The 16,014-nt window shown below is 30.3% G+C and overlaps 2 protein-coding genes across 2 annotated transcripts; both read left to right on the plus strand.

Annotated features, from left to right (window-relative positions):
• The first annotated feature begins 327 nt into the window (after positions 1 to 327).
• LOC123298706 (histidine-rich glycoprotein-like) lies at positions 328 to 4,268 on the plus strand. Its single transcript, XM_044880799.1, has 2 exons — positions 328 to 351; positions 2,733 to 4,268. Exons 1-2 carry the CDS (start codon positions 328 to 330, stop codon positions 4,266 to 4,268), a joined length of 1,560 nt encoding a protein of 519 aa, XP_044736734.1.
• Positions 4,269 to 14,131: 9,863 nt separating this feature from the next.
• Positions 14,132 to 15,803, plus strand: LOC123298707 (histidine-rich glycoprotein-like). The gene is made up of 3 exons (XM_044880800.1): positions 14,132 to 14,143; positions 14,222 to 14,461; positions 15,141 to 15,803. Exons 1-3 carry the CDS (start codon positions 14,132 to 14,134, stop codon positions 15,801 to 15,803), a joined length of 915 nt encoding a protein of 304 aa, XP_044736735.1.
• Positions 15,804 to 16,014: the final 211 nt, after the last annotated feature.

The following is a 16,014-nucleotide window of genomic DNA, read 5'->3' on the forward strand; positions in this document are numbered from 1 at the left end:
TGGTGGCTTGCCCTATTCAATACTGTAATATAACTTATGCCAACATAGATACTATAGTATCTGTCTCTATACCATACCAGCATTGTTGTAAACGCCATGCATTTCTTACTGTGTACCGCCATTGAAATCATGCCACTATCTAAATTTTCTTATTATTATCTATTTTTCTTTCAGTAATAATAACGCTTAACAATGCTTCAATGGCAGCTTTGCGACAAAAATTTTGAAATGACATCTGTTCGAAGAAATAGATTACTTCGTGGAAAATGGACGAGTTATACCATTTTTATGGTAGCACGATATAGCTAAAAGTCTCCAATCATAAAAATGTCGCCAAAAGTTTCAATAAAAGTTTGTTTTTCTAGGTTCCCACCATCTATAACCACCTAAAACAAATTAAATATTTAAAAAAAACTTGACTCGCGTACAAAATAATTTTTAGATGAGGTTGAAGTCAAATTCTTTGAGACTTCAGGATTTTCAGAGGTGTAAAGAAGTGAGTCGGATAATCATCCATTTCTGACGATAGTAAAAAAGCGTCTGATTAATATCTGATGGCAACGGATGTTAAGCCACGTCGAGAAAATTGAATGCAATCATATTTTATAAATATTTGTGCCTTGTCTTTTACACAATAAATCATAAGAGTTTATGATTGAAATTAAAATAAATAATTATTAAATATTAAAATTGCAAAAGAAATATTGTTGAGATTGGTACATTATTCAGTCCATTAAGTGGGAGACTTCATAAACATCTATATATTATAGATAAATTATACAAATGGAAACATTCACTTTGTGTTCATATTACGCGTTCTCATTTTTTTTTTATAGAAAATTTTTAAATCAAGACTTATTCCGAAAAAAATTAATGTGTTGATATTTTTGAAATATGAATTATCGTGTTATTTTATTCAAGGTAATAATAATTAGTGAAAGTGGCTTTTTTTAAAATTATTTGGAAATTTTTTGTATAATAATGTGTTTTTTTCTTAAATATTTAAAATCTATTGGAGTAAAGTGACAGTGTTATTCTGCATATAAAAAATAATGTGATTCTTTGTAACAAAAGGCTTTCTTTTCCATTGAATTTATTGTTTTCTTAAATTTAAATTTTGAAAATAAAAGCGTTCTTTGGTTTTTCACAGAAAATTAAACCTGATGTAAATAATGAAGAAAAACATTATTCTTGAAAAATGTTGCTATTGTTAGAGTAATTTTTCGCGAAGAGATTTTCCACGTACGATACCGCAATGGGAATTGTATTGTTGATTCACAATATAGTAGAAAGTTTTCGCCAGCTCCTGTTGAAGGAACTGTATTTGTTTCCGTACTAAATTAATTTCGTAAAAAAAGTGCAAATATATTACCTATACCAGGAAATCGCGTCAAAAAACTTATGATTTTTAGCTGAAGTTCCTAAAATCTGAATGTAAGCAAAATTTCTCCAAGTATAAACAAGTGGTAAAAATTAGTTTCGTTAACTCTTGGTTCAATCAATTATTTATTTGATGTAGAAGGAGAATTATTTTTAAGAGTCACAGAATTAAATTTATTTGAAAACTAAACTTTCGAACTAATCATATTCAATATTTTCGAACACATTTGAGTAAAAAAGTTTCATCGAAAAGTCCTTCGATTAAAACTACAAAGGTTTAACGATCTATATTTTAATCATTTGATAAATAATCGGTCTTTATTATATTTACATTAAATACGAATGCAGTGAAAGTATCGTAAAAATATTTCTAAATTATAGTAAATCTTTGGAATTTTGTATGCAGTTAAAAAAAATGAAATGATATCAATCGTTGATTTACTTCACTTAATTTTAATGAATTTTAGAAAATTAATTAAACGCATTATAATCTTTCCGTGTTTTCATGTATTTATTTTTTTATTACCATGTGTTTTTATGAAAATCATAAATAAGTAGCACATTTTTTATAATACATAGAATGCAACTAGAATAAATAAATTTCCCTACTTTAAATTTTAAATTATTTTTAATATTCATTTTATAATTGAAATTTCGACAAACAGGGACGTAGCCAGTCAATAGACCAGAGGGGGGCAGCTCAAAAGGTACAGAATATAAATTATAAGAAACAAAATTTTAAAGGGCTACTTTGCTAAAATTTTTAATAAGGACAAACACAGTTTTTAGCTTTTTTTACGCACGTGACTTCATTTGACTTAATGGATTATATATTTTACTTAGTTCATTATTGTCGATTCTTTGGAATTTAAATAAAGCAATCCTAAGAGTTTATTAGGAAGACGTATATTTACAAATATTTATTCATTATCTTATGCAAAACGACTTTCAATAGCGGCGTATGATGGAACGAACTGACTCAATGAAACTGGCTGGGCAACTTTTAACAAACAGACTAGCACATCATTAATTAATATTTTGATAAGTTATTTCAAGTCCAAATATAGGAGACAAAAACGTGAAAATGGTACGCTCAATTAACAATTATTTTTAAAAGTGTCTCTAATATATTATTATCAAAATTATAACTTCTTTAATGCGTTTTTTATGCAAATGACGACTTAGTATTTCTTTCATTTCAAATGATTTCATCCAGTTAGATATTTAGATTTCGTACATATAGATAGACTGTTTTGTATCCAGGCGATTTTTCATTGCTTCACCTATACAATTTAAAAAAATTATGTCCAAATTATTAATATCCAATAATATAACTTCTATTTTGCTTTTAGGTCCTAATAATACTTCTAGAATCAAAAGTATACAACACAGTAACTGTGCCAGTAGAGAGTAATGAATCAGACAATGAAGAATATAATGAATCGATCGACACGGAAAAATCATCCGTCGTACTTCCGTTAGGTGTAGCAATGGATGTTACATTAGAGGACTTAAAAATGGGCGATGGTGGATATGAACCAACAAATAAACAAACAGTAAAACTATTGACCATAGAAAAACGTGTAGAGGTTCCTGTCAATAAGTATATTCCACAACCGTATCCTGTTGAAAAGCCGGTCCCCGTACCAATTATCAAGCATGTACCGATGAAAATATTGGTAACCAAAAATGTTCCATATCCTGTACGAGTACCTGTACCAAAACCAGTACAAGTAATTAAACACATTCCAGTACCAGTACCAATGCCAGTTGAAAAGATTGTACCAATACGTGTTAAGCAATCAGTACCGTTTCCGGTAAAAGTATATGTTCCCGTACCAAGTGGTTCAGATTTTGGCCAGCAACTTAAGAATAAAACACTTTCTGATAATGAAGGTGATCCGTATGAAGCCAGTAACACTTTCCAATACAATAGCTTGGTACCAAAAGCAATGAATAATCTACGAAATAATCTTAAGCAAATGTTGGGTCAACCTCAACCACATCCTCCACCTCCTAGACCAAAACATCATGGACCAAGCAAAACAAAATATCCTCCTTCAAATAAACCAAAATATCATGGCCACAAACCATCGCATGGGCATGATCGACATCCACCTCGTAAAGAGCCATCTAAATCAAACGGAGGTAGTCATGTAGAAACATTCAATTTTGATTACGATTATAATAAATTTCATGAAGAAATTAAATCCAACAACAAACATAAGCCAACAGAGAAACCTGTTAGTTATCACGTACAAAATGACGACAAAGGTGCTTCACATTCTTATTACGAGTACAGCGTAGGTCATGATAGTAAACACGCGCCGCCTAAGAAAGGAAAACCAAAACAGGAAAGTACTAAACATCACCATCATTCTGGTAATCAAGATACCACAGAGCACCACGACCATTACAGCCATCAAGAGTCATCAAGTCATCCAAAAACCATTAAGCATAATCATCAATACAGCAATCAAGATTCATCCAGTCATCACCATTCACATCATAAGACTACAAAACCGTCTCACCATAATGACGAAGGACCAAAAAAGAATCATCATTCTTCTAATAACCATGAATCTAATGAAAATGAAAATGTTCATCATTATCATTATTATCATTCTTCATCACCACATGATTCTCATGATGAACATTATCATCAATCTCCACACCCACCACATTCTTCATCGCATCATCATGAACATCCAAGCCATCATCATGAAGATCATCGCCATAATCATTACGAACATTCTGAATCTGCTCCAGTACCCTTTAAGCATCATCATGGTCCTCCACATAATCATTATCATGGACCACCACCCCCCCACTATTATGATGATGACGATGATGGCTATTTCACAGTACATGCAACATATCAACATTGATTTCCAAAAAAAAAGTGGGATTAAGATATTTGGATAAGGGCTTCGAAGAGAAATTTATTGATAACACAGACCAGTGACGAGAAAGCATTTAGTTGCCAATATTGGATTAAAGAATTTGCTTTTAATTTTCGTCATAGGATTTTATCCTGTATAGCACCATGTCTAACTGCGGTCATTCGAAAACATCCTAAATTTACTTGGATTTATAATAAATTCAAGTTAATTATATACTGGAAAGCAAATAAAATCGATGTGAATGAACCAATATCGGCATAAAACTTTGATATTTAATTTAACTCTTTATAATAACGCCTCCTGTTCTTTAACTCATATTTTAGAGATTTAAAATTCGGTGTGACTTGCTTTCGCTGATCGATAGAACGATTTAGCGTTCATTTATATTAAGGCTTTATCCATCCTTGTGCTGTCGTTATTTATTAGTTTTCTAAGTAGCTATTAATCACTAGAAATATTTCTTTCATTCATATGATTTTCTTCTGTTTACAGGCTCTCAGTCTTTAATAATTTTATGTTTTTTTATTTTATAATTTATTGTGATATTCATAACTATATTCTATTCAGACTCTCACACTTTTAGACTCAATCGACGTAGAAAAAGCTAGTCTTGTAATATGCTAAATAGTAGCACTGTTATTTCTACTTACAGCGAGTGGAAATAGTGTATGCAAAAGAAACAATCCTAATCAGATAGAAAACGGTTTAGTTGCTAGTGTTGTAGTTATTTAATTTTAGAGGTAGTTGCTAATGTTTGTTATATGTAATTTGTTTGAAAAATGGAAATAAATGTTTTTTTAATTTTATTTTATTTTCTTTATAATTAAGTGAACTTTAAATACAGGGTGTAAAGAAGCTAAAACAATTTAAGTAGTCATTTTATGTGTCATTTCATGGAAATTTTCTCTCTTGGTGGTATGTATGAATAAAGTGGCTAGTAAAGGTTCTTTGCTTAGATAGTTTTTATCTCCTATAGGGGATAATCGCATCCAATTTTTTATATAAGATGGGAAAATAACAAAGATTGTTTTCCACCAAAGACGGATTGAATAATGTTTGACAGTGGTAAGAACGGGAATTCCTCATTTAATTATTTGCATATCTTTAAATTACATACAGTATTTGCATAAATTTTTGTAAATAAAATATAGTAAATGACGGTTTTCATTCCAAGCAAACCTGAAAACTATTTCAACATGAGAAAAAATTATATGAATGCATAAAAGATCGAAGAAATTGAAATCCAAAATTACTTGGCAGACCAAGTGCTGATATTTGAGGGTATCAAAACAATCACATACATACTTTCTATTGGCAGAAGCGTGTTAACTAACCAAAAATACTTTGTTATTTTCCGATGCTAGATTTCATCAAAGAATTTATTGATTGAGCAAGTTCGCCAAAGTGGGCAACTGTTTCGAGAAAGGGAAAATGAATTTTTCAATATCCTTGCAATACATTTAAATCAATTAGCTATGCATAGTTAGTTTGCAGTTTCGTGGGATACAGACAAAAATTTTATATATAACTACACCCGAAAAGTTAAAGTCAACAAAATTTAAAAACCTCCAAATTCTCATCTCCTCCGCAGGAGTCTCTACTCTCGATCAAATCTCCTTTCAAACAAAAACAAAAAACAAAATCGGTTCATCCATTTAGGTGCTACGTTTGTATCGATAGTTAAAAAGCATGACTTTTCCATCAGTGATGGATTTAATAATAAGACACACTAAGCACTGGAAATCAACGCTGTGACGGGATAAAAAATTACATATTTTATTATAGCATAAAAATTACTTGATATATCAAAGATTTCATTATTGTATTATCAAAGAATTCATTTTTAAAACTTCAAGTACTATTTACTCCAAATAAAAACCAACATTAGATGAAAAACTTAGGTATCCTTTGCTACAAAGCCTTGGACAAAAAAAAATTATACGGCGTTATTATAGCTCTCTTACTCGTCCTTTCATTAGAATAAGTTTTTTTTCAGCTACAATGCAGCAGATAAGTTTTGGATTAAGGTATCAAAAAAATATCACAACAACAAAAAAATTCAATTAAATTGTATCAAATACTTTAATTATATTAAAAACAAAAAACTAAAACAAATCAGGAATGGCTTACTTCTCACAAGTGAGGCATATAAAAACAAAAATTAAAAAACAAATAACCTAAATTTAAAAAATACAATTGAGATTAAAATTATTCTTTAGGTTTTTCATTCACTTGTTTTAATACTGGATTGGAATTTAATAACGGTTTCCAAACATTTAAATCGGACATAGAACTGTCTGCCATTGGTTGTTCTGCCTCATCGTATTGCGAAATATTACTACTTTGCGGTGCATAATCTGAATATTGTTCACTACGTTCACTTTCCAAATCCTCATTTCCATCAGATGATATTTTTGTTCCACCTAAATATCTATAATAGTATTCTTCACGAGTTTTCGGTGTATCAACTGAACTTTCGTGAATTGCAGCACTAGCTTTGTTGGCGGTTCGATAATGAATATTAGCTGGTGCACCTATTACTGGACTACCAAAACTTGTATAGCCTGCATTGTATTTCCCATGTTTATGTTCATGCCCATGATGATGAGAATGTTTATTCTCGTGTTTGTGTTTATGTTCTTCCTTATGCCCATGTTTATGTTCTTCTTTATGCTCATGTTTATGTTCATGTTTATGTCCATGTTTATGTCCATGTTTATGTCCATGTTTATGTTCTTCCTTATGATGATGTTCATGATCGTTCCAACTATGTTCTTCATGTTTATGCTCATGTTTATTTACATGTCCGTGTTTATGTTCCCCAACGTGTTTATGTAAATGATGGTGATGTTGAATGTGTCTATGCTCGTGATGATGATGCTCGATATCCTCATGCACATGTTTATTTTCAGCTTTATGTTTATGTTCATGTCCATGTTTCTCTTCATGTTTATGCTCATGTCCATGTTTCTCTGCATGTTTATGTCCATGTTTCTCTGAATGTTTATGCCCATGTTCATGCTTTTCTAAATGTTTATGTCCATGTTTCTCTTCATGTTTTTCTTCGTGTTTCTGTTCATGTTTATGCTCATGAACTTCGTAATTTTGTTTATTTTGGCTGTAATATCTTGGTTGTGGGTTATAATAACCAACAGTCGAGTGTACTTCTTCAATATTTGTAGCAGAATATCGACTGTTATAATTTTGATTACCATTATTTTCAGCACTATTTTCATCTCTTGATTGTGTGATTTCACCACTATATGAGTCTCTTGAGCGCTTTGATTCTTGAGATTTTATTTGTTGTGGATTAACACCTTCGTCATATTGATCGTTTGGAACAAATAATTCTGGGGATTTTTCTTGTTTATAATTACCAGTATTATATTTAATCTTTAAGTTTGTATTATATGCCTCTTGTTTTACTGGTAACAGCACCTGCAAAAATGTTATCATGCTTAGATATACGTAATTTTGCGAGATTTATAAACTCAGAAGCAATAAAATCGGTATTAGGCGTTTTATTATAGGATATTCCAACCTTCCTGCCTGGAGTCCAGAATGTTCAAAACATTCATAATACGCTGATAGAAATTTAAATGCCTCTGGTTAGGTTAGACGCTGATGCTATTCAGGGAAGAAACACAACTGAATCATAAAATCTCTCCATTGAAAATGATATATTTTGCAGAACTAACCTTATGGATAAAACTATCCTTTTTTATAACGGTTTTATTCAGAAAGTATCAGCAGTTCGTAAAATATATACATGAATATCTGATAATGACTGTATCGCACAGCTTTATGGCATTTGTGAAGAATTCGTCAGCTGGACAATTCCTTGGAATGTCCAAATGACCGTAATTCACTAGCACTAGCTGACAATTCTTCTAAAGATTGATAATTTAGAAAATCTGCCTGATGCAATTTTTTTACTACTTACTTCTTTTTTTGTTTGTTTAACATCAGATGACGGTGACGGAGAACTGCCAAAATCAAAATTAAATTGTTTAAAATCACTAAATTCTTTTGCAATAGTTGATTTTAAGTTTTCAAATTCTGGAAAATTATCATATGTCTCCACTGGCTTTACTACCACAGGCTTAAGTAACGCTGGTTTTGGTGTAGGACTACGTTTTATATTTTGCACAATAATTTTTGGCAATGATTTTGGCTGTCGTAAAGTCGTTATTGTTGGTTGCGAATGATACGGAATTAACGTAGGTGGATAAGCATACCCTAAACCAGCCGTTGAGTATGTGTTACTATCATCAATTAACGGTGCATTTAGAACCGGAAAATCTGTGATAGACAATTGACGCTTAAAATTTCGTGGCAATTGACCAGGATATGTGATACCATCATATATAAACATACATCCAACTTTTTGAAGTAAAACGAAAAAGACTGACTGCACCAGTAGAAGTAATTCCTGTAAATAAAACAAAATATGAACTATTTTTAACTGAAAGTACTAAATATTTTGGATTTAGTAATTACAGGTACTATTAGATAAGGTTAGTAATTAAATCATTTCTTGTAAGACGATCACAAAACCATCAAAATGTACAATACATTAACGTTTAAGCAATATTTAGCACTATGTACGTCAAGAAAACATCCGTAAAAATTGAGCTTAAATGAATGGTCATGGGATTTCAACTTTATATCATCTAAACTATAGAATATAAATTTTTATAAACTGGACTTGTTTATCAAATTCAATAGATAATCGATAACTAATAACAAAACATTGCCATAAACTAACTGCATTCATAATAGGCTGATCGTTAAACGTTTTGATGCAGTTTTTTATCTGCTAAACAAGCTTTCGAATCATTTAATTTTCTAACAGTTTGAAAATGGATTTTTATAGATAACCAATAGCTCATAACTCAATTTTATTCGGATTATTAGACCAAACTTGTCAAATTCCGCGTGTTACTCTAAACTAAAACGATTTCCACAATAAACAAAACAAATTCACAATTCAAATTTACTAAGAATTCTTACCAAAGTTCTCATGATGTTCAATTAATAACAAAATGGTATTGAACCAAGCAACTAAAGAACTACTACTGATAAAAATTAATTGATTACCTTTATTTTTATATAAAAATTGCAATAGGGGGTAGAAAATATGATTAATTAATTGAAACAAATCACTATGTTTACTGCTAACACATCTCAACGGTATCACTGTACGAGTTTGTTCAAAATAATTGAAACTTATTGAATTATGCAATTTTTTTAAATTAAAATCTAAAAAAAAAAAATTTCGTATTATCTACTATTTTGTCATTGCGACTGTGTGATACCATGCCAGGTCGAAAATTTGATATTTTCTATCGAATTACATATACTGAAGCCCATCATCAAAATAAATTGTCAGATAAACTTCTTCTTTAGATCAAGAAGATCGTTTTTAATAACTTATCGATATCTTTACTCTTAAAGTATACAGGTAAGGAAAAGTATTTAATAAAAAATCATTTGAAAATACAGAAACGCCAATCTACTTTGTTCCTAGGTCAGTTAACATGTTGCGTAGGCTGGTATGGATAGTTATACAAAATTAATAGCTATGGATAGTTATTTAAAAATTAATAGCTTAAGCTGGGAAAAAACCAGAAATGTTGGCCAAAAATTTTATCAAGCTCCGGTCATCAGACCCTCTGGTTTTAGCTCCGTTTTTATACGGTTCGATTTAGCAATTCAGCAAGCCGACAGTAGACAATAGACACACTGTCTCACTATAACCTATAACATAACTTCACAATTCTAATCGATTTGAGATCTGTCCTGAACCACCGTTTTCGTGTTTCAGGGATTTTATGGTAAGAATAATATTTCATAGAAGAGTGGCGAGAAAATTTTCTCGATAATATACCCTTTTATACACTTATAGGTATATAATAGTCTACAGTACAAAGAGGGGGGTATACTTTCGTGATTAACACACTTACGAAACTTCGTGAGTGGCTTCATTTTAGTGTAACCTACAACATTTTATTTACGGAAAGCTTGGAAATTGGAGCATTATCATAATAAAACATATAGTCGTTAAACTGAGATGTATAAGGCTTAGGTCTGAGAAAACGGCTCATGAAATATGTAGGCCAGTAAGTACATTTAATTTTACTTATATTTATTATAAAATTGTGTAAAAATTAGCCGGTTGTTCATAAATTTTGATACTCCCGTAGAGGTTACACCAAACGACCCAATATTTTTGTAGGCCACTATTATTCTCTCTTATTATATTCATATATCTTGCATTCAAGAAAAAAGCAAACGGTTGTTCATGTTTTTTCAATAGGTCGTTTAAATGACATGTTTCCCGTCTTCCTCATATCGAAAACGCCCCAATTTCAAAGTTTTCGTAAATGTAAATGTTGAAGGTTACACTGAAATCAAGCGACTCATGAAGTTTCGTAAGTGTTTAATCTCGCAACTATATCCGTTCTCTGTACTGTAGACTATAATATCTAGTTATCAAGTGGATAAATCATTCTTTGAATTTTATAGTTTGATTTTAGTATGGGTCAATTTTTTTTAACATGAGGTACTTCGACTAGTTCGTATCATCAACCTGTCTGGTGCATTGGCTGTTGCATGGAAAAAATAAAGAATAATAATAATGCTAAGAATATTTGCATAAAACTGTTTTTTTTTTTAAATATTTTTATTAAACAGATTGGTAGTACATCGCGTTTTGTTCAACAACTATAGGTACAAAAAGCAGCAAACACGATGTTAAACAAGAACTATTTCGTTTACACTTATTAATTGAACAAAACTATCTTTTAATAAGAATGTAATTAAGATTTGAATATATTAAGAGAATAATATGTATTATTATTTGTATAAATTTCTAATCAATGGTCGGGTGATTTATGTACTTGTACTTGCGTGTTTATTAAAAAAAATATTTTTTATCGATTTTATTTTATTATAAGGTGATTTATAAAGATTAGAAAAAAATATGACAAGCTTACCTAGTTTTTTTTAACAATTTTTAATATTTTGATTTATCATTACCACCCGGCTATGTTACTTGGATAAATTGTTATTGTAACGCTGTAATAAATACCGTTATTCCGTAATTGATAAAATCAATGGAACTAATACTTTTCATTAAAGCATGACGAAATGTCAACGATACGGCAGGCATGGAAACTCACACGAAGTTTTCCTAGTAATAAATCTTCATAAATGAAGAACTTAAATCACATATGAATAATTGAATATGGAATTTTAGATGAAATATATTTCGATTATCGTAACAAAATCGCTTCCTATGCCATGTACCTAAAGTATTGATGAATAATTGAATACAAATTTGTGAACAAATATCACTACACAATATTCAGTCTTGCCTTATTGACTTTCTTAAAACACACTTGACTCACAGATTATAATTTATTACGTAACTAAATTAAAACTATAATCTGTGACTTGACCCCTTTCCCCAAAGCACATGAAAAATGCCATCTGTCTTACTAACTTCACTATTCGGAATCAGAGCCCACTTCGCTTGCTACTGTAAAATATTATTAAAACACCTGTAAAGATATTTACCTTCTTTACATCTTATATTCGTATATTGAAGACAAGAAGAAGCTGATCAATTTGGCATAGCTTTAAACAAAAGAACGGTCATTATCTTTAAGAGAATAGTGGTATAGGTGGTCTTAACATCATCTAATTAAGCCATTTTCGTTTGTGCGTTCGTTAGAACAATTAATCAAAATCGAAAAGAGCTATTTAGCTGTAATTAAACGTACTCAGGACATAAAAAGTACGTTTAATTTCGGAAATGATCAACATCAAGGTCAATTGGGCCTTCGAAAAAATCTTTGTTTATTTACGCTCAAAAAAATTAAGGCAAAATTTAAGTTTCTCAAAAGCTATAAAAGATAGACAGTTGAAAATTTGCAGGTAGCTTCAAATAGTGAGTTTATCGATTTTTTATGAGAGGGTCAATTTTCGTGAAATTTGTTTTGTTTAGAAATTACCTTCCATATAGATTTGAAACCTGTGCTTTATTTAAACTCAACTTCTTTTATAAAAATAATACACTAATATTATTCACTGTCTATATAGAGTATTTCAACAATTATCTCAGTCAATTGTTTTCTCTTGTTTAAATTATCTTTGCAACTGTTCAAAAATTCCAGAAAGTTTTTAAACTCAGATAAAAATGGGATTATGAAAATGTGAAGGATTTTTTAGGATTCTGCTCCAAAAGCTACGTATTACGTACGCCATCTTCTTGTAACCTTTAACCGTAAGTTCTAGTATTCTTCTGTGAGATCCTAAGCCATTATGCCAAAGCTAATATAATTTATTTTTAAATACATCTCGTTAATAAATCTCAATAATTCTAAGTGCCTTTAACAATTATAATAAATCACCTTATAATAATTAAAATAGAGGAAAATGTGTTTTCAAAAAATAATATTTACTATTTTGTTTTAAAAACTTTAATTTATAAAAATATAAAATTAAAAATAGTTTTATGGGTTTGGAAATTCGAAAATGAACAATGAGTCTGAAATAGACTACGAAAAAGACAATAAGCAAACAAGAAACGAGGCAAAAATTAAATTCATTTTCACTAAATATTCGAGAAACAGACAAAAAATCTGCCTTTCAATCTATATTGATTTCTATAGCCTTTATTGTTTCAATAAACATCCCTTTTAATAATAATAAATTGTTTATATTCTTACTTAATCTCAGAAACGTGATTTTTTACGGTAATTTTTTAAGAAAATCCTTGATTTATAATACTTTCGCGGCCTCACTAATTCCGAGAAACAAGGGAATTAATTATTACAATAATTAAAAGATAATTAAAAAAAATAAATAAATTACAATTCGCAACTCAAGAACCTTGATATCAAAAGCTTATGTTGGTGAAAAGTAACATTGAAAACAAACTATTGACTGAGTAATTTGTTGAAATACCATGTATAGAAAGTGTTGATTACTCTGTCACATTACACATACATACATGACACACATATATAACTGATATTCCAATATAATACATACTATACGATTTTCGAATAATTTGCGCTCTCACGGGTAAACAGTGATGTTTACGAAAATGAGTTTCAGACAAAAGTTCTTAATTTTTTTATGAGGAACATTTTACATTTAATCTTTTTTTAAGACCCAATTAACCTATGTTGCTCATTTACGAACACGGTCTACCTTTTTACGTCCTGACCACGCTATAAAAATTTTAGCTTGATATCTCCTTTCGTTTTTGAGTTATCGTGTAGACAGACGGGCAGACGACAGACAGACAGACGCCGGAAATGGACTAATTATGTGATTTTATTGCCGCCTGTGCCAAAATTTTTTTCATAGCATCAATATTTTAAAGCGTTACAAACTTGGGACTAAGCTTAGTTTACCTTGGTATATTTCATATACATGGTATAAAAATGTGTTACCAAATTATGAACTGTTTTTTAGTACTTTAATGGATTGGTGTCATCATGGGTGAACGTATAATTTATGTGCTTTTATGTTTGGATACCACTTTGTCCTAGTGCCAAATTTCGATAATAAAGCACTTTAGATGATATTCACGTGAATTTTCACTCAATTATAATTTAACTACATGATATACGATGACAATTATCCATATTTCCCCTATATGTATCAATAACTGCATGATTATAATTCAATAAAATAAAATATAATTCAAACGGTGCAATTATAGAATCAGCGATGTGAAGAAGGAACTTCTTTTACTATAAAAAGGCTACAAATCACTTGTATTATCACAGTTCTACAGTTGCTTTTACAGTTCTACTTAGTTGTAAAGCAAAATGAGAACTTTAGTAAGTTTCCAATCTTAAAAAAGTTTAGTTCAAGCTTTAAAATATGTTTTATTAATTTTTCGTTTATTTGTGTTCCAGGGATTACTGTCGCTGGTGTCATTAGTCTTACTTGTCAAATGCATTTATGGTCGTGTGGTCGATCCATTACAACCAGCACCTGTACTAAACAATCGAAAACTTGACAAACGACAGTTGAGTAATTTCGATTTTGGTGAATTTTTTGGTGTTGATTCAGTGGGCGGCCGACCTTCAACATTACAAAATGGTGGAACCTATAGAGCAGTTGAACAATTTAGTGCAGAGCCGATAAAAGGAGAAGTAAATAATTTGTTCTTATATTTTCTATATAGATAATGATCTTTACCTTTTAGAAGAACCAACAATTTTGTTTTTTGGTTCCTCTTTAAACTTTTATTTTTTGCAGGTATATCAATGTTCTTTCGAAATACAATGTGATGATATTTGCAATACAGTGTGTCGCATTCAAGATTAAGACACCCAAATATTTTTGTTATTTATAGGAATATCGATTGGAAATTTTCCATAGTCATACAAGTCTTCATCTTAAATGCGATACACTGTATAACGTGATAAAAGCTTCCAACGAATGATTTTGAGTAGCTCAAAAGTATTCTGGCGTAAATTTATAAAGATATTCCGATATTTATAATTGAAAATTATATATTTGCATATATTTTTTTAGTATTTGATCAAGTGTTCAATTTAGAAACATTTTAATTAAAATACACATATATTAGCACACACAAGCACTAGCTTCGCTTCTATATACATTTCTAGAACAAAAATTTTCTCCCAAAATTGAAATTTAACACTGAAAGGATGTAAATAATTTTAAAATGTCATTTTATGGAAGATTCATAAACAGTGGCAATAAAGCAAAAAACTAGCGAAACATTTTCTTACTGTGATTTGCAACCGGGTAGCAAAGTGGACGACAATCAGCTAGTTTTTCAATATTTATTTTTTGTATTTTCAGGTTTTTACACCAGCGCGAAGTGGAAAATACGAATCATATCAATTTGAACCACTCCTAAATGGTGGAAAATTCGGAGGAGAAGTAGAATATGAAAAATTTGAGCATGAACACAAAGAAGAGCATGGACATGAACATAAACATAAAGAAGAGCATGGACATAAACACAAACATGAACATAAACACAAAGAAGAACATGGACATAAACATAAACATGAGCATAAACACAAAGAAGAGCATGAACATAAACATCATGCCGAACATAAACATGGACATAAACATAAAGAAGAACACAAACATGAACACAAAGACGAAGAACATCATCACCATATCCATAAACATATCCAACATCATTATCATACTCATAAACATGAAGCGCATCATCATCATAAACATGTTCAAGAACATAAACATGGACACGAGCATAAACATGAGAACCATCATGAGCATAAACATCACGCCGATCATCATCATAAACACGGGCATGAACATAAAGAAGAACATAAACATGAGCATAAACATCACGAAGAACATAAACATGGACATAAACATGGACATAAACATGGACATAAAGAAGAACATAAACATAAACACCATCATGGGCATCACCATGGCCATTATTCCGGACATGGCCATAGTGGATCCTATATACGTGGATTTTATTGAATATGATTGTTCGTAGTTTCCCACGGACACAGTAATTCAAGCTTTTTATTATTAACTAATTTTATTTTGAATTCTTTAATGTTTTTTTTTTTTATAATTTCAATTGTTTTGTTTTTAATTATTGTTACCAAATGTTTGGAAGCAATTTTGATTTTGATTAAAGTTTACAAAAATTGATATTATTCGTTTTACTGCATTTTTAACCCCCAAA

Source organism: Chrysoperla carnea, chromosome 4, assembly GCF_905475395.1.
Source record: "Chrysoperla carnea chromosome 4, inChrCarn1.1, whole genome shotgun sequence".
NCBI lineage: Eukaryota > Metazoa > Arthropoda > Insecta > Neuroptera > Chrysopidae > Chrysoperla > Chrysoperla carnea.

Bases quoted from the DNA above. Each gene is read 5' to 3' on its own strand.
- LOC123298706 (XM_044880799.1), top strand. From the start codon at position 328: ATGTCGCCAAAAGTTTCAATAAAA. The intron at 352-2,732 runs GTTTGTTTTTCT...TTTTGCTTTTAG, and splicing joins CGCCAAAAGTTTCAATAAAA to GTCCTAATAATACTTCTAGA.
- LOC123298707 (XM_044880800.1), top strand. The intron at 14,462-15,140 runs GTAAATAATTTG...TTGTATTTTCAG, and splicing joins CAGAGCCGATAAAAGGAGAA to GTTTTTACACCAGCGCGAAG.